Here is a 19,655-nt window from a genome sequence, read left to right on the forward strand (position 1 = left end):
GGATGTGGTTTTAACAGTCCTTGTGCTTTACCTAGAGTATAAAACTGACCATGTGTAACCCAGATTGTTGAGTCTTTTTCTTGTCAGGCCTGGTTTAAGCACTCTGAGGAAAGGAAAGAAAGGAAGGGGAAAAAAAAACCCAGTGGTTGCCTTTTCAGTATTCAACGAATTACTCAGCTTGAGAGAGGTGTAGCTACGACATGCCCTCTGGTGGCTGGCAGGGCGCTGAGGGCTAGGGGTGATTTGTGCTCTCAGAGGAGCACCATAGGGCCAGGAGAAGTGGATGCTGGCTTGCCCAGAAACATCAGGTTAGGCCTGCGTTGGCGTTAGGTGCTAGCATGGGCTAGTCCGTTGAACATGCTCGTTCTGTGCTGCACACATCGCTGCTTTTGTTCCCGTCACTAAGGCACATGACAGCCCATTCAGTGAGTACACTGATGGCTTCTCTTTGCGCTTGGGAAGCCATGGATGAAGGTTTAATTCAAACAGTTCAGCATGTTAGGAAGGTTTGTGGTAGGGAACAATGACAATGTCATCAGATCTGCAGAAGTGAGCATCCTTTTTCATACTTTACCAAAAACATCTGCAAAGCAAGGTTTGATAGATTATGCCATTAACATTATAAAGAACTACTGGTCTGTCTCATGTGGTACACTTGCATGAATGGATCCGTGAGCAGAGAATTGAGTATTTCTTCCATCATTGTCCCAAGCACAGTAGATGTAAGTAAGAACAAAAAGATTTCTTTAAAAACATTGTCTCTTGCACACTATCCACAATGCCATTAACAGAGCAACTATTGCAGCTTAATGTAGTTAAATATGGGTTTAAAGTATGCAAGAAGTGATCTTGGTTGAATCTATATTACAAAATTGTCACAGTGCTTAGTAAATCTCTTAAAAACAGACACTAAATTTAAATATTTAAAAAGTAGAATCCTTCCACCAGGGATCATGCTGCTCCAGAAAGCACTGCCATTTCACCACAGGTTTGAATCTGAGCTCAGCAGTAGTGATTAAGGTGGTTATCACTGGATAGCCTGTGTGCAGTGAATATAGATCTATAAAGTTTTAAGAAGCTTGCAGTAAATTGCAGGACCCCACTGTGACTGCAGAAAAAGTATCGTTCTAACCTACACTCAAGGGCTGAACAGCTAGGAAGATTAAATTATTCTCTCCCTTAGAAAGGCTGCCACAAGTGTGTCTTGCTCAGCAGATCTGTCTGTATCAGTGAGCCCACTCTCTGGCATGCTCAGTTAAATGCCTTTGTGGCTAGTTAAGAAACAAAGCGATGTAGTGGGCCTCCGATGCTTTTTACGAGTTAGTTTCCCAGGACTCCGGGAGGAGCTGTTAAACTATAACTGGCTGTCCTTAACCATCTGATGGCATTTAGTAGTCACTAGTGGTCCTTCTAACGATGAACCTGTAGCTGCTCCATCAATATTTGGCATTCGTTTTGTGCTTTTAGACAACAGTTTCTGTACACAACAGTTCAGCTGCTGAGCCGTTACTTCTCTGAGAACAGCTGGTCTTTAGCTAGTACCTTCTGTAGTGGGAAGAAATCCAAACAAGATGCAAGAGAGTGGAGTTTTTCAGAGGTCTTTCTTCGAGTTTCTGGGGGGAAAAAAAGAAAGAAAGAATAGCCCACATATAACCTAAGAATGAACTCTGCAAAAGCACCTCCTCAGAGGAAGCTGTGGTTTCACCAGGTGACACTCACTCACTGAGAATAATGGAATTTTTATCAGGTGCCAGAACACACAAAGATATACATAGAAGTGCAGCAATACTGGTGTTTAGATAAGATGTTCTAGGAAAGCCTCCCAAGAGAGAGCTTTATGTATGTCCCTGGCAACTGTCTAGCACGCTGTGAACACCTGTAGGAAGGCCAAGTCTTGGCCTGCTGAACAGTGGCCTCAGAGGACTGCCCTGTGAAGCAGAGAAACTTCTGCATAGTATTTTATGGGAATTTTTTAGCTACCCAGCGAACAGAAACCTGTAATTTTCATAGTCAGTGAATGCAATTCCATCCTGCACACCCAAACCACACCTAGCTGCACACCAAACAAACTCCTGTTTCCAGAGTGTGTTGTCCTGGCTACTAGATAGAAATACCTTTTCTCTCCTAGCATGAAAGCAGCTAGACCTTTCTAAAGTTATGTGCCTGTGTCCTCAGTTGGAACTAATTACTTCTGCTCTCAGCAAGGCTCCTGTGGATGACACTTGGCAACCTCTCTTGGGATTTAATCACAATTGTCCCATAGCATTATCTGGCTAAGTAGGATCCCTTCAAAGGGCAGCGCTGGGGTGAGACCTATCATTTATTTTCTCCCCTCCAGGGTATCCTGAATGCCTAGCATTCCCTGTCACCGTGCTATCAGGTTGAGAGCAATATAAAATATTTACAAATAAGCATTTTAAAACAGTCAATTCCCCATATAAAGTCTCGTACCACAAATGATGCTATAGACTTCAGAAGAAAATTTGCACTGACAGGTAATCATCAGTAGTTCAGGGAGCAGCATTACTAATTGATGATGGTTTCTGTCTCACATTGCAATTAAATGACCTGTAAGAGGTGTATGTTCTGAGTGAAGCATTTCCCATTCTTGGGACATTCATACTTGATCTCAATGAGACAGATTTTATAACGTCTAATAAAATTTGAATTGAGGCTGCAGTTCTCTCCTCACTGGAGACATTTATATGTCTGTTTTCCTCTACCTGACTGTTCATTTCCATGCAACTTACTGGAAGTTTCTTTCAGTTTATTAAATTTGTTCAGAATTGACCAGAGGGCTCAGAAGTTATGGTGGGATGCACACAAACAAGCAAAGTGTTATCACATCAGCTTAATTCCTTAGGAAGCTACGTTGGAAAAATGATTCCTGGATGCACAGAAAAAATTCCTGCTTCTCCACAATATTAATTGCAACCACAAGAACAGGCCTTGTGGTTAAAGGATCACTAAAGCATGGACTGGGTAGGTTGTCCTTCAGTGTGTGGCATGTGAGGCAGACAGTTCTGTAATCCAGACATAGTGGCACATTTGAGTCCACTTTATCAGGTCAACAGTGCCCAGATCTGGCTACTGAAGCCTCTGTCAAAGCCGAGACAAATTTTCAAAGTACAGTTTGAACATGAAATGTGAATGGAGTACTAACATCTGTCAGAGATCTGAAACTTGAACTTTCTTTTAGAGATGGGGCCAAAGCATTCAGAATTTTTTCCTATGATGTGTATTGGATTGGGCTCTGTGCTGACTTTTGCAGTGTGTGTTCCTTGAGGTTCACTCCTCCTCTAAGCTACTTAAGTACATAAAATGAGGAATAAATACATAAATGAAAACATAATAGCAAAAATAAAAAAAAAAAAAGTAATGATGAGACCAAGCCACAACATTTGAAACATGCTAAGTATTTGAATTCTGTCACAGTGGGAAGGCACAGTTATCCATCTGAAACAGTGCCTTGTCCTTACACTGTGTCCTATATCATATGCATCAAAGGAGGACACAGAAGTCCTTGCAGTGGGTAATTAGACAGCAGCCTGCCCTTTTTTAAGTGTCAGAAAATGATTAGGAGGCCATGGTCAAATTATAAATTGTTTCTCCCTCATATGGGTAAGTCATTCTGTAGTGATTTCCTATAGTTCCCACTGGGAAGTGGCTGACAGTTCTGCCTTACTGATGTCAATGATTAAACAGTAAGTGATATGTTTTCAAAATGCCACTGCTCCGACAGGCTTTGACTAGCCTTGTTTGAACAGTGTGGTTAACACAAGTTGGCTTCTACATGTCTGTCACCAATTTAACATTTATTAAAGCATTGTTGTGACAGATTGTATGAGACTTCGTTGAGGTAAAGGGTGTGAAATACTCACCTGTCACTTGAGATATATATATGAAGAGGAGTTGAGTTCATGTTTGGAGTAACTCATCTGAACCAGTCAGAACAATAACCCAGAAAAACAGAGCGCTGAAGGCCAGAGGCAGAGCAGTGTCATGGGATGCTAATTACAAGGGGGAATGGGTTCGGTGGTGTTAGTGGTGAGGAGTCATTTCATGGGTGGTGGGAGCCCCAGAAGAAAGTCAAACAAGGGAGCTCACCTGGCAGAGTCCTTCTGGAAGCCAGTCTGGGCTTTTCATATAAAGGCACCATTTCTCTGGTGCTCGATTCTTGCTGTGCCCAGAAAAAGAGAATGATGTGTACATGCTGTGTGAACAGGACTACATCAAAGAAGAATCTACATCCATAAACCAATTTCTCAGTCTGTACTAAATCCCTCCAAATGTTAATTGGTATCTTACAGCTTAGTTCAAGAGAGATACATGCAGTGTGTACTTCTTTAGACACTGAAATAAGCTATAAAATTAATAAGCATGATAAATGCGTCCCTTTACAATCTTTATACTCAAGAAGCGACTTAGATGCTAAACATCCAAAATGTACATCAACTTTGTGCATGAAGGCAGTGCTCATGTTTACACTGTGCTCTTAATCCCTGTAAAATAATTTTATACTGTGCAGATGTGTTGGGGTGTATTTTTCATCTGTCCTTAAATTGCTTAATATATTCAGACTTCACAGGTTCAAATGAGCCTGAAAACGATATAATCATTTTCTAAGCTTTTTTTTTCTATCACTGTTTCTAAGTTTGCCATTTTATATAATAATAAGTGTAATTTTGTAGTTAGTGGACAGCTTTATATGCAATTATCTGTTTGCACAACCAAATAAAAATTGTCTTCTCAAGACATGCCTGAGAAAATCACACTGTTCCATAAAAAGCTGCTGTTTCAGTTACAAGTGCTTCTAAACGTGGTTTTTTTTGTTTTTTTTTTTTTTTCTGCAGCTTGCTTCCAGACACTGATCAGTGTGCCAAACATTCAGTGTGTTAAGATATTTTCATGTGTCTAGCTGCTTTAAATGTGAAAGAAATTTGGAAAAAAAAAATGGAAAAAGTATTTAAAGATTTTTCCAAGCTAATATTGAGACCTAAATATTTTTAATCTTAATTTTTTGTTTGGTGGCTAAGAAAGGTAAATGATAACATCCTATTTCTTTAAACCAAGCATTGACTATGAATTATTAACCTAGAGGTTGAAAGGCCAACCAGTATACTGAAGAAGGCCATGTGAAGGTATGGCCAACTGAAGAACAAGAGAGGAGGGTGATAGTATTTCATGGGTAGGGTGAAATGCAACTACAACTGCCTGCCATTAAAGAGTTGATCTTTATTGAGCTCAACTTCTGCAATATGCCCAGGAGAAGGTCTGCACAGACCTCTTCAGTGCCTCCCAAATGTGAGGAATGCTCTAGGAAGTGGGTTTTTTTGGTGAAGCATAGTAGGGATGGAAGGGTACTTTCCTGAATGAATTCCCAGAGTTTCCAGTGCAGTGTTCACCTAAAATTACATCCCTGTATTGCACTGTCTTATTGTTGAACTTTCAACTATCAGGAAGAGCCAATTCTTAATAAATAAATATTTCAGTGCTTTTCTTAGGACAGTTTAAGGATGGTTCACTTGTCAGGAATGTACCAAGAAACATGATTTATGATAGCAAAAGTGTGGAGAAGATAAACAGCTAAGATAAATGTTGTCCTTCCTTTGAAGCAGTATAATTTGTTTAAAAAGAGTGGTTTAGGTGTTTTGACTATTTGCTTGGAGTTGCTTCTTTATTTAGTGGTGTTTATAGTCTGTGAAGTTTGGTGTATTTAGGAACCTGTCTGTTTGTGGTAGGCTTTCTACCTTTGACTGCTAGCATGGGGCTCTTCTGTTGGTTACTGAAATAGCGTTTTCTAGAACAGATAGTAGTGTCAGCAGTTTGTTTCTGGCCATATCTGCTCTTTCTCTACAATGAGCAAGTCTGTATTTTGCAGAAATGCCTAAATTAATTCAGGTACAGCAGCCACACTAAGTAACTGCGCACTGTCACAGAAGCGTAACCTGGCTGTCAGCAGGCCCTCAGTAGTCTTTAGGGCATGGTTTAAGATGTCCTCATGTAACTAAACTTAAATACATTACTGTTAGTCTAGACTAACACAGGGGACAAATATACTATGATATCCATCATGTTCCAGCTTTTGTTTTGTTTGGTTTGGTTGTTTTGTTTTTGTTTTGTTTTGGTTTTTTTTGAATTCACTCAGCAATATGTTGCAGGGAACATCTTAGAGTTTTGGAACTGAATTTGAAAGCACCAAGTGAAATCTAAAGTTGTAACTAGAATTGATGGAATTATCTTTTTGATCCCTGTGTATCTCTGTGTTTATATATATGGTTTATATATATAAATATTTGAAAAACAAGATATACCTTTATTTCTGACACATCGCTAATCCTGAATTCTTTAATACATTGGGTGTTGGTTGGTTGGTTTTTAATATGGACAAAATAATTCCTGATAAAGAGCTTTGCAAATGCTTCTTTCTCTGAAAAGGCAGTCAACATAGCGCAAGGCAGAGGACTGACCATAGGATTGTACCTAAATCTGAGGATTTGGTCTTGATACATTCAACCCAGCATGACACAAGAATTCCCTGTGTGTAACTGTGCCACCCATCTGTGCTTTAGTATTTCTGCCTTTAATACAGGCCTGTTTTCTTACAGTTGGGTCTCAAAATTTAAACCAGCTGGAAAACGGGGGAAGATATTAAAGCAGAAATTAAAAAATACTGGAGGAGTTGTCATCCTTCTAATAAACACTTGATGAGTTCTGTTTTCTGTAATGTGTTAAAAACATCTAATGCACTAAACCTGTGTTTTTGAAATGATTTTAAAATAAAATCTGTGCTTTTAGGACGTAAAAAAACCCAAGCTCAATCATCATCGCTGGGGCAGTGCCTGGGTGGCTGAGGCCAGAGAGACAGCAGTGGGTTTGCTTTCCAGGCTGCACCTTTTGTTCCCCAGACCAGCAGAGAATGGCAACAATGCGGAAGCAGCAGTTTAGCTTCTGGGCACAAAGGGATCTTTAATGCCAATTAAAAAGCAGACTTAATGAGTACCAAAAGCAGCCCCCAAGCCAGGCCTCTTTAGCTAAAAAAAGATGGGAAAGCAACATGTAGGAAATGATGGAATTTTGAAAATCCCATAAGAAACAGGGGAACACCCTTTGCTTTCCCTACTGCACCCTCAGCTCTCTGCTAAAAGCAAAGACGTATAAAAATACAGAGGAGTAACTGGTGTAACTGCCCCATTCGGAAAGTGGCTTTTAGCTAGCTGGGGGATTGTTTGTGGTCAGTGTGTTATTTCTAACTAAAATGGCACTTCATAAAAATAACAAATTGTTGGCAACCATTGCTCTTTGAATTCTATTTCTAGTTCTGGTCTCTATTTCTGTTCCTCTCAGTTGCTTTTCTCCTAACAAATCAAACTTCAGGATTGCAGCAGGAAATTTAGATTTAACCTCAAGAGTCAGTGTTTTGTCTCATGTCTGCTCTAATGTGATACAGATGTTGGAACTGCTGTACGTAACTCAAGGTTTTATTGAACTAGCCCTCCCTGCCTAATAGAAAACATAGCCAACCAGAGTGCACGTTAAACACAGATCACTCTGAAGCCACTGAGCTTGTGAATTTTAGAAATATATTTACAAAATACTTGGTGTATATTACTTCAATTTCACATCCTTTAGCTGTCTGATGTGGAATTTCTGCCACTGTAAAGAAGCAGAGCTCTTTATCTTACTTGTTTTGAAAAGCAAAACCAGGAAGTAAACATGTAAAAATGAAATACCTGAAATTATTTACAGAGTGGATATTATTTTTTTTTTCCAGTTCTTTGTTTTCTCCTCTTTAAAAGATAACCAGAAAGATTGAAGAAGTAGATTATGTATTGCATCCCTTTTTATTTCTTCTGTTTTCAGACAAGATCTCCACTGTTCTTGCTTTTTTAAGTTTTCCTTCCCTTGAGTTGCCACTGTGGCCAGACTGTGCTAAACACTTGGGTATGTCTTTGGTGAGGCCTGAATGGTAAACAGTGACATTTCTCAAGATTCTGCTATGCCATGTTAGCCCCAGTACAGTGTCATCTGAAATGAGTTCTTTCCTCTATTCATTCTTATTTTTCCTTATTTCTAATAATGAGATTAAACTTTGCTACTTTTCTGTATAAACAGTACACTGTGTTTCTTAAATGAGAGTTTTTTAAGGTAAAAACAGAAGGTTTAGAACATCAGAGTGCTTTTCTTGCCCATAACAAAATAGGAATTATGTATTAATTTAGTGCACCAGAACCAATCTTTATGCCTTATAATATAAAAGCCAGGCAGAAATATGTTACCCAGAGCAATCTCCAAACAGCAAGCAGACCAGAGAAAAATCCCTGATACACAGAATGTGGGGGGAAAAAAAAACAAAACCAAAGAGCTCTACAGGGAAACAGATTTAAATAGATTTACTTATATTTTCACCCACTTAGGCTGACTGATACTGTGGCTTTTTTGTTTAAACTTCAGACTTCCAGTTCTCGCTGGAGGTCTTCTTCGGCCCTTGGATGGACCAGCATATTTTGCATGTGGGTGTTAGACAGGGTACAACTGGGTCTTCAGGCATCTCTAGGACTGTGGGCAGCTGTGTTGGTAACACCAGCAGCAGTGCAGACAGACACAGCGTTAGCAAAGGAAAATTCCCGGTCCTTTGTGGGTTAAAGCCGAGCTCCAGAAAAGTCACAGATATATTTAAAAAAAAATAGTAAAAAACCCTCACTCGTTCAAATGATGGCCATATCATGAAAATTAATTCATTTCCGCTATTGTATCAGCAAAGCAGATCATTAGTTGACCCTTAGTATATTGAACTATAAACCTGTTATTTCCCAGTAATGTGGGCAGCCCTGTTTGAGGTTAATTGTCTTTACATATTCCATGGGAAGGCTTTTGGTGTCAGACTTGGCTTTTTTCTACCTAAACAAAGAACAGCTCATGCAAAATGGGGCTGTGATCTTTCTTGTGTCAAGCAGAGGACAATCACTGATTGGACAATGATATTATTAATTAACCATTATGACAAATAACTGATCCTACCTTCTAACTACATCTGAATTTTTAAAAATCTTTCTGTCTCGTCATGCTTTACACAAGAAGATCTGTATCAGCAACTGTTTCTAGCAGATAACTTCTGGAAATATGAGGAAGGTTTTGTTATTGCCTAAAGCCTCCAAACTCAGTTCATATCCTGTAGTGAGGACAGGAATACCAAATAATTTTTAAAATAGCATGCTAGCTCTATTATCATATGAGAAAACTCTGAGGTCACCAGTGTAGCAGGACTGTGTATCATTACATATGAATTGTTTTATCTTCCAGGTTTCAGTTTATTTCTTTCATTTCCACAAACACTATACAACATTCGCAGGTAAGTTAATTAACATTAAATAAATTCTATCCCCTCCCATTTAATTCTGTTTATTTAATGGTTTCCTCACTTGAGAAATAAATTTAATGCTTGAAGTAGCCTAGCTTCTTTCAGCCAGATGTTGTCCTGATAATGTTGTAATGCTGGCCAATTTTCAGAATCTGACTTCTTTCTTTTCCATATTTATAACTTCTTTTCCTTTCACTTGCCATTCTCCAGGCAGTCTCACACTGGTCCTGCATGGTAAACTGATGAAAACTCTGTAGTAACAAACACTGCATTTTATCTGCAGTCAAATGTGATTTGTAACTTCTACTTGTGCTAGGTAAAATTCTGTAGCCAGTCATCCTGCACTCCATGAGGTACTTTATTGTCTTCCAGATCCCATGTAAAACTCTCCTCTATATGAAGTCTGCACATAATTGCCATCAGATACAAGCTAGGCAGGTGCAAGCTGTGATTACATCTAAGAGCTGGCTTGCTGCACCGAGGAATTTTATATACAGCTAGTTTATACTCTAACAGGCTATTTTTATTAATGCTGCCTTCCTCCACTAGTATTTGCTAGCTCACTCATCTGTCACGTCAGGTCTCTCGGGTCCTAAGTGTCCTGGAGGAGGGACTGTCATTTCCTGTCATCAGGAACCAGTGGAAATTAGTATCAACATTTTAATTTTGGAGACACTATAAGACAATAATGCATCACTCCTACACAGCCCTTTTTCATGTCACAGTATAGTGACGCTAATAAAAGCATAAATAGCCCTGAGTTTGGGGCAGGAAGAGTGGAGAGTCAGGACATGTGGAGCAGGAACGGCTGAGGAGCTGCAGAAAGGCTCAGCTCTGGGGTAGGGTGCTGGGAGCAGCAGCAGGAGGGGACTGGGACCAGTGGTGCAAGGGTCTCTGGTTTAGGGAAGCCTGGGAGAAGGAGGACAGCATATTTGGGCATGTCAGTCACTGGCAGGAGCAGCATTTACCCTGATGAACATGTAGTTTTTGCTTTCCTTCCTCTCATGTCAGGACTTTTGTTTAGTGTTTTCCTTTTCAAGTCATCATTCAACATAGTTTCTCTCAAGTCTTCCGGTGGGTTTATCATTCCTCTGAACAGAAGAGCACAGTAAATTTAAACATCTAGTCAGGTTTTCTTGATGGATGCACACACAAGCTATTTGGTGATGAGGGATTTGAGTTTTCCAATCATCTCCTCTCTTTCTTCATCCTGCTGCCTGTTCTCAGTTGTTATTTTATCAAAAGAATATTATTTTTCTGGATGAGAAAGTTATGCATTGGATTTTTGTCTAGCTGTTTCTCTAAGTACAGATGTTCGGAGATTTTAAACAGGACACTTCCCAGGACACTTCAAACACAGGATTACTCTTCTGAACTATTGGTGTGAATAAATGGTTTAATGATAGTGAACTTTAGTAAATTAAAACTCCTACTCCTTTTATAACCTCTGAGTTTTGCCTGAGTGAGAAAGATGCAAGATTGATGCAAAAGCTATTGATCTTACAGTTACCTTTTGCCTAGCTGATGTAAAATTCAGTCATTTACTACCTTTAATAGTACTGCCTTTAAAAGACAGCATAAAATATCCAAGAGAACACACACTGCATCATTAAATTTCCTATACTTTAATTGGCAAAAAAAGCCTTCTCTTTAGACTGTACTTTGGCAATGGTACAGGATTGTCTAGCACCATCACATCTAGACCTAAACAACAGCAACACCTGCCAGCCATGTGCGTGACTGTGTTGCCACTGAAAATGTGGGGCAGATTGACTGAAGTCATTTCATGCCTCATGTCAGAAGATTCATCCTTTAAAAAATAAGTGTTTTGAATTCACAGCAAGCCTGCATGCTGTGCATTTGGATGACGACTACAATAGTGGAGCTACTGCAGCTCACTTTGTGTGTAATGATGAGCTGGTGAAGCTGACCAGGAACTATGTGAATGAAAGTATATATTTTTATCCCAGAAATAAATGTTACTTGGGTATCCTACAATTTCTTGTAAAATGTCTAGGTATCTAGCACATTTGCACAGGTAGTTGTGTTGCAAGATGAATTCTTAGGCTGAAGTTTAGGCTAGAATTTGAAACTACTGTGTGGAAATAGAATGGATACATTTTCTTACTGCATAAAATAATTGTATTTATTTACAGAGCACATTTAAAGAAAACACTGAAGAATGATTCTTTGTATGAAGGACTCCTACCTCTTGTGTCACCTCTGTTGCTGTTCATTCTTCTTACAGTCTGGGTGGTTTTATCTCCGGGCAACATATTAGCAAAGCAACCAAGACTGTTTTTATGGATGGTTGGGGTTTCTTTCTCAAACGTTATTGTAAGTATGTTTGTGGTGGTAGTAGTATTTAGAGATAGTTTTCTATTTTTATGTGAAGAAACAGAAGGGAACAGAAACTAGTTAAAAGCAGAAGCACACTGCTGTTCTACCTCGGTCTTATCCTCTCTCATATGAAAATACATGACAGCGGTTTTCTGGACTAGGGACACTTACAGTACTGCAATACCTACCCTATCACAGCATAACATTATGAGGGTTCTTTTTTTCCAGGGTTTTGCCAACAGCCCCAGGGAGGCCTTACTTCCAGAAATAGAACAGATATTCCCCAACACATAGGCAGAACTGGGGATTTACCTAAAGTAAAAGAAAGCTCAACACAGGCACAGATTTACCAGCAAGAGCGGGGGGGGTTGTAGCCTGTATCCTGCAGTTCAGCTGATCCTACATTCTCCCTTCACTGTTCAGAATAAGGCTGTATCACTAACAGCGTATCACAGAATCATCAAGGTTGGAAAGGACCTAGATCATGCAGTCCAACTGTTAACCTGGTACTGACAGTTCCCAACTACACCATATCCCTCAGCGCTATGTCGACCAGACTCTTAAACACCTCCAGGGATGGGGACTCCACCACCTCCCTGGGCAGCCCATTCCAACACCTAACAACCCCTTCTGTAAAGAAATGCTTCCTAATATCCAGTCTAAACCTTCCCTGGCGCAACTTGAGGCCATTCCCTCTTGTCCTGTCGCTTATTACTTGGTTAAAGAGACTCATCCCCAGCTCTCTGCACCCTCCTCTCAGGTAGCTGCAGAGGGCGATGAGGTCTCCCCTCAGCCTCCTCTTCTCCAGACTAAACACCCCCAGTTCCCTCAGCCGCTCCTCCTATGACCTGTGCTCCAGACCCTTCACCAGCTGCGTTGCCCTTCTCTGGACACGCTCGAGTCATTCAATGTCCTTTTTGTAGTGAGGGGCCCAAAACTGAACACAGGAATCGAGGGGCGGCCTCACCAGTGCCGAGTACAGGGGTCAGATCCCTTCCCTGTCCCTGCTGGCCACGCTATTGCTGACACAAGCCAGGAAAGAAGTGAAGAGATGCTGGGGCCTTGTGATAGCTCTTTTCTCACAGATTAGTTTCTCCTGTACCACGTCATTGTAACTAATTTCCCCCTTTTAATGCCTATGAGACAACATAAACCTTGGTGAAGTAACAACATGGGCAGCCAGACAGTAATGCTGAGCACTGCCGTTAATCCAGGGTTTTCTTCTCTGGAGGAGGCCATTTACCTCTTTTCTTGCCAGGAGAGAGGCAAGGGAGCTGCAGCCAAGAAGAAAGGTGTTCCTCGAGTTAATGCTAAATTACCCTAAAGGATAGTGCCAATTCTCATTTTAGAAAGATAGTCTCCAACACCATCTGAAATTGTGTCAGTGAGCAAGACTGCCTCCAATTTAAAAAACGTCTTGTAGTATCTTGCATTATGAGAGAGATCTTTGAAAATGCAGGATTTTAAAAGAGAAAGCATAACCCTGCTGTAAATTTGTATTCAGGAACACAAAAGAAATTCTAATGTTTGTTAGATGTATCCTATAATTGTACATTTCTGAGGAGCACAAATCAGAAAATTACATTTTAAGGATTTAACCTCACAAAAGTTATTTTCAGATGTATGAGGTTTATTGTATGCATTTTTCATTATCTAATCTACCCCCTTTTCTTAAGAGAACAGTGTAGATTCCTAAGTGAGAAATATAATTATTTCATACTGGTAGGGAAAAGTGCTTTCAGAGTTTGGCAAATGGCAGGTTCTGCATATATGTCTTAACTAACCGAGAGCAATTGCGGTAGGATGCTCGCAGAAGAAAAATAGTAAGGCAAACCAGAAGTTTCTTTGTAGACTGCAGTTCATTAGACACTGAGTGCAATGCATATTCTTCAGGCCTTGTTTTTGACTTTAGTGAAACATCTACTGTGGTGTTAGAGGTTTGCCTGAACTAAAAATGTATGCATGTTAGTGGGAATTATTCACATTTTAAAAGCCAAGCATTAAAAATGTATGGGTGTTAGTTGGAATTTATAACATTTTAAAATTTATAACATTTTATAACATTATAAATATTTAAATTTATAACATTTTAAAAGCCTGTACTTCCCTTTCACCTCCTCTGGTCCCTTATACACACACAATTCCTCCAGCATCAGAGTAAGGCTTGTCATAGCAATGCTCTTCTTCTCCATGATAGTCTGACACACTGGGTTTCCATTATCTTTTCTGCAGACCACAAACTGCAGCCTATGTTTCTCTATCTGCCAGTATTTTGAACTTCTCGTGCCTTTGACAACATCTTTAGTTGCTCAGCAGATCCCTTGGGCTAGACGCTTGATCTCAGACCCGGCCTTGTAGACATCCAATTTCAGGAGAAGTAGGGAAGGTGATGGCCTCCTAGAAGCAGGCAGAAGGACAGACCATTTCCATAATTTTTGGCTAAACTAAGTACAGAAGGCCCCCAAGACCTAAAAAAGTAAAGCTGCTTATCCATGAGAAGAGGACTTCTCTCCCCAGTCCCCAGGGCCGACAGCGGGACTGCCTGTGGATTGGCCACCCCTCTTACCAAGAAGCTCAAACCTTGCTTTGAGATTTGCTTGTCGGGCAACTCTCAGAAATACCCAGGTCTGGGCAAATCACCACGGAGCACAACTGTCACAACTCCCACTTAGGAGGCCCTTAGAGGCATGTGTTTGAGTCCAGGTGGGGGGGACAGAATGGGTAGGTCCCACGGAGAGGACCTTCAGCCATCACCATAGCAGGACTGACATAGTGGCCAGCTGACAAGCAGGGGCAGCTCAGACTCAGGATGTGCTTCATGAGGAACCTCTCAGGGGAGATGGTAAAGAGAGAAGATGCTAAGGACCTACCCTGGGGCACAAACCACAGCTGCTAGAGGTTTAAATGCAGCGGGGCCAGGACAGCATTGCAAGGTGTAGGCGAGGGGGATAGAAAAGGACAGGGTGTAGTCCCATAGCTTTACCTTTTCTTTCCAGTCTGCCTCTCCAGACTCCAGCGCTTTCATCTCCTAATGCTGTTTTTGCCTCACTTGTAGTATGAGTCAGTGCTCCAGGACCAGGGGGAATAAGGAATTGAGGGAGGAGCACAGAGCATAGTCCATTTTGCAGTCCTGTGATGATACACTGAAGGTGAATTGCTCCAAATATTAATAAGCAATCTTTACGAAAAATTGAGTACCGTACTTAATGTGGTATAATAATGGTTTAAAACAATGTGAAATCCAACCTCTGGACAGGTGTAATTATTCAGCCAGAAAAATTATAGCATATAGATTGCTTCAGCAATTTCTGATACCCTCTGGAATGATTCCCAAAGGCCTCATAAAAGTAGTGTTACTCAAAAAATACATAATCAATACTGATAATGCATTGTAAGCAAAAGTATTTACATTAGGGACAAAAGCTTACTTCTTGCATTATTGAAAGTTAATTATTTTTTCATGGTTTATTTTTGCATTCTTTAGCTTCCACAGCAGACAGTAAAGCCAGTATTTTTTTCCCTGTGGTCAGACTCCTAGTGCTGCTGTCATAAGATTTCAGGCACTGCACAGGGAATGAATTTTTCATTCTTCTACTCTTTTCAGGATACATAAAATCTATTTTTAACCACATTTAAATTTTGAGTGAAACTTAAATCGATAAAATATTTCAGATATGCCTAAATTCTTTTTTATTTTTTTGTAAAGGGCACGGTATATATGAGACATATTTCTTAGGGAGTCTAAATCAGGTAAAACACTTAGGTGTGCTTAACTGGTTTAAAAATCTGAACTTCAAGTGAGTTCATCTCAATACGTTTCAAGAACTCAGTCAAATTAAACTAATTGCTTTCAGTTAAACTATGCACCATATATTCATTTTTTTCTGCCATTCTGAGTGGGATCCTTTTCTCTGGGCCCCCAGCCACATCTCCAGGGCGTTCACTGCCATGATTGAGCCAAGAAAATGGTGTTTTAGCACACGAAGGAGTGCTAGAAAAGAAAAACAGGATTTAGAAGTGGCATATACTACCTTCCCTCCCTTCTAAATGAACCAGAATATATTTCTGTCACGCCGTGTGATTAAAATACCAGTACATGGTCCCAGTGATTAAGTGGTGGCACATTTGATTTGGGATCACAGCTTTACGAGCCTGTGTGTCAGCATAAAGTGTCAAACAAACTATCCTTTTGTGAAGATGTGCTTCAGCTTATAAAGCTAAATGTGTCAAAGCACTGTCTCCAGAAAAGCAGCATGTATTTTAAATTAATTGTAATGAAGTCCTTTAAGACTCACAGACAATGAGGCACAAAGGTGTATCTGTAGTAGTCTTCTCACCAGAAACAAGCCCCATTTTGAACTCTAGCCTTGTTTTCCCCTCATTAAAAGCAACCCACAGAGAAAATGGATGTACTTTTGCCTAGACCCTCCGGCTGACCCAGCGCTTCTCACCTGGCACCTTTTGCTCTGACAGTGCAAAGTGATCATCTGCCAGATGAGCAGCACGCAGCCAGAGCTTTTCCACTGGTTCCTCTTCCCACTGGCGTTGGTGGTCTACGCAGCCATCTCCGGGCTGCTGGGCGGGACAGAAGAAGTGGTGCTTGCCGTGTTCACCGCACTGGTCACGGCTGCCCACGTGCACTATGGGGTCTGCGTGGTGAGTAGGCACCTCCAAAGCAGCCACGGGAAAGCTGCACTGGGGCAGGGAGGAAGATGGGGCCTCGGAACAGTTTTTACACCATCTACCTGAGGCAGCGTCTGGGAATCTGAATGTTCAGTTACTTTTTTTTTGGTGTGTGTTGTTTTATTTAGTCTAAAAAAAAGTTTACTACAGGCAGTGCCTTTTCACACATGCAGCAACTTCACTGACTTGAATTATTTCAGTGTAACTGACTGGTTTCGGCTTTAAACCCATCACAATCAGAATATTTACGGACGGGTTTTATATATCAGTTGACCCACATGGCACAAATCCTTCCAACCTTTTTCCCTTTCTTCTTCCCTGAGGTTACTTGACTGAAAAAAATTAGGAAGGTAATATGCAAAGTGAAATGAATAGAATTCACAAAATGAGGTTAACTTTACTTTGAATCAGCAAGCAAAATAGCTGTCCCAATTTCTAGTATTTTCTTGGCCCTCTATTAGCATCTCCCAAGCTGGAGACATGAATGGTTTTCTAGTTCATTCAGTCTTACCAGCACATTTCTGTGTCTGCTAGATATCAGCTTTGTCATTTATTGTCATCTAAATTACTGCTTAAATTCGTTTATCCTCATTTAATGCCCCTTCTTGTAAAGAGCATTGTCAAACAATCCTTAGCAAAGTGTCTTAATGGGGGTTTGCTTTCAGGTAAAACATTCTGCATGGCAAAGATCTCATTTCACAGGGATTTGGTCAGCATTCTTTAATTTACGATACACTATTGGGATGTAAGGATGTTTCTTCCTGCCTTTGGAAGAGGCCTTTTGTCAGCAGACATTGGCATTGTAGTAGATTTTACCCCAGCATCGATATGGGCCAGTTGGTGGAGGTCAGAGTAGAAATACCTGGTCAAAATTCACCATTATTCAAGAGAGCCCAGGTCCATCACAGTTTATGGCACCTGTGAATCTGGTCTGTAGTGACTTAACTTCCCGTCAGTATGCTGCAAAAGGAACATAAAGACCACAGCTCTCTTGCTTGAATACTTGTAGGTCCCAATGTACCTGAGGACTGTGGTTGGGTCCTCCCCCCTCTGACTGAGAGAAGAGACAGTGAACTGTGAAGTACATGCAAAATTGTTTGCTAATCTTCATGATTTCTCTTTAGGGGAGACAGTTGAGTGAGCACTTAAACATTTACATCTTCTCCCTGAAGAAACGTGTCCAAGAGTAAACACCTGCACTATGATCAGACTGTAACACTTGACATGGAGATGTGCAACTCTTCTGATGTGATAAATAGTTGGAATTAATCTGTTTAAAATAACCAAAGAATAGAATAGTCCAGATATCCGAACCACTGCGACAATGAGCTATGCAGCAAGATGCTTCATCTCAGAGGAAGATTCCCGTCCAGCAGAGAAGTGTTTACCAAGTTGTTCTGCTGCTAATATTCACTTTACTAATGCCGTGTCACTGCTGTTTGAAGCTTTTGTCTTCCTCCTCCTTGCCACTGTGTCCAAAATCCTGGATAAATCCATGCTGGGTTACATGAGATCCTTGATGATTTATAATCACTACTGACTCTGCCCATCTTAGTCACCAGTGGGACCCTGGCAGTGCAAACCCTCCCTGTATGTCCTTCCCACTCAGTCATCTGTGCCGGCTTCATTTTCCATATTTATTTTCTAATAACTCATTTCTTCCATACAACCTCCTGAAGTGCTTACGCACATTCAGCCTTTTCCTCACCTCAAATGAATGCATGAAGAAAAGAGAATGAGCTCAGAAAGCTATGGGTAAAGTGTTCTTGAAGCTTTTTTCTCAGCATTAAGATAAATCTCAGCTGACCTGTAGCTGTCAGAAATGCTGGCTCCGTACATAAGCAGCTGGCCTTTATACTTATTTTCTAGACAGTAACAAGCACATTGTTGATATTTCGGTAGCAATAAACAATATACCCTACAAAGGTAACCAGCTGAGAATAAATTTGGCCAACAAACCTTTGAAGATTCTCTTATTTCACTGCAAAACTAGTTAGTAAAACCTTATTTAGAGTGCAAAATGCTAAGCAAATAATTATTTGCCTGTGCTTGAAACACGTTATTGCGGTTTTTGATAATGTCAGAAGAGGAAAGAAAAGCTTTTTTTAAACATTACATGTTTGCATGCAGATGTAAACTGCTCACTTTGCCTATAATATATGTAGGTTTTCTGTATGCCTTGGAGGAAGGAGCAGGAATTTGAGTTTTGCTTCTTTTCATACGCTGCCCTAGCCAGAGGGACTTTGTGGCCTTGAAGCACTAATGAAACAGTCTGTCCACTTTCCCCAAGATAAGCATTAGATTACATTTCTTGCACAGAGAGATGTGATTGACAGACTGGCATGTTTATTAACTGGTTAACTGTCTCGCTTGTCAGAAGCAGAGCAAAAGCATAGTAGTTGAGCTGCTGAGCCTTAAGTTCCTTTTTTTTTTTTTTTTTTTTTTTTTCCAGTTCTCAGACCATTTCTCTGGCTTTATCACTGGCCTGATCATTTTTCCTCAGTTAACATACCCTTACATCAGTAGCTCCTATTAATATTTTCAGCTAAACATGACTAGTCATATCTTTGTGAACAGCTTCAATTTAAGCATCGCCTGTTACAACAGTTGACCTACCATGTCGGTAGGGCTGATTTTGAGGGGGGGGGGGGGGGTGTCTTACTCATCATACTACAATCACAGTTCAAGGAGCTTAAGGCTCGAGTTGGGCAGAGGACACAGGTCATCCTGTTAATGCTGGTTTGGAGATTTTACCAAAAGCCCTGCAAGGAAGGAAGGCTCCAGTTCAGTCCAGCTCCAGGGCTGCAGCTGGAGCAATTGAGAGGCATCTTCCAGCCTTTCTCCCTAACTGCCCAAGGGCTCTCTTTCTCTCTCAGAGTAAGGCTGAGGGCTGTTTATTTAATGAGGGTTGCTAAAAAAGGCAGTTCTGACTGAAGAGGAACAAGTTTGATGCAGGCATGCGCCCAGCAATCTCACTATTTGATGAAGCTAAATATTACATCCAATACCAGATACACTGCCACAAAAATTTCACCTATTTAAGCAGTTTATATTTAACCCATCCATCAAAAGTATCTGTAGGAAGTCCTGATGAGAAAAGAATTAGAATACAATAAACAAAATACCTCTAGATTGAATGTGGTTGTACTGGAAGAACTCTGCTGACAGGCTTCCCTTTTCCTGCCGTCTTACACTTATTGATAAAACAGTTGGAAATAAGGGTCACCGAAGCAACACAATCTGATGCACTGTAAAGGAGTATTTTGAAATA

At 40.5% G+C, this 19,655-nt stretch overlaps 1 protein-coding gene across 1 annotated transcript in view; it reads left to right on the forward strand.

Annotated features, from left to right (window-relative positions):
- The window catches only part of LOC141957464 (ethanolaminephosphotransferase 1-like), a 58,038-nt gene extending 39,206 nt beyond the window's left edge, over positions 1 to 18,832 (forward strand). Inside the window, exons 7-10 of the mRNA XM_074898994.1 lie at positions 9,304 to 9,352; positions 11,518 to 11,698; positions 16,175 to 16,357; positions 17,509 to 18,832. Of these exons, the coding sequence (XP_074755095.1) occupies positions 9,304 to 9,352; positions 11,518 to 11,698; positions 16,175 to 16,357; positions 17,509 to 17,574 (479 nt within the window). The 3' untranslated portion in view covers positions 17,575 to 18,832. The remainder of the gene's footprint in view (positions 1 to 9,303; positions 9,353 to 11,517; positions 11,699 to 16,174; positions 16,358 to 17,508) is intronic.
- The last annotated feature ends 823 nt before the right edge of the window (positions 18,833 to 19,655 follow it).

The sequence above is a fragment of the Athene noctua genome, chromosome 2 (genome assembly GCF_965140245.1).
Source record: "Athene noctua chromosome 2, bAthNoc1.hap1.1, whole genome shotgun sequence".
NCBI classification, from domain to species: domain Eukaryota; kingdom Metazoa; phylum Chordata; class Aves; order Strigiformes; family Strigidae; genus Athene; species Athene noctua.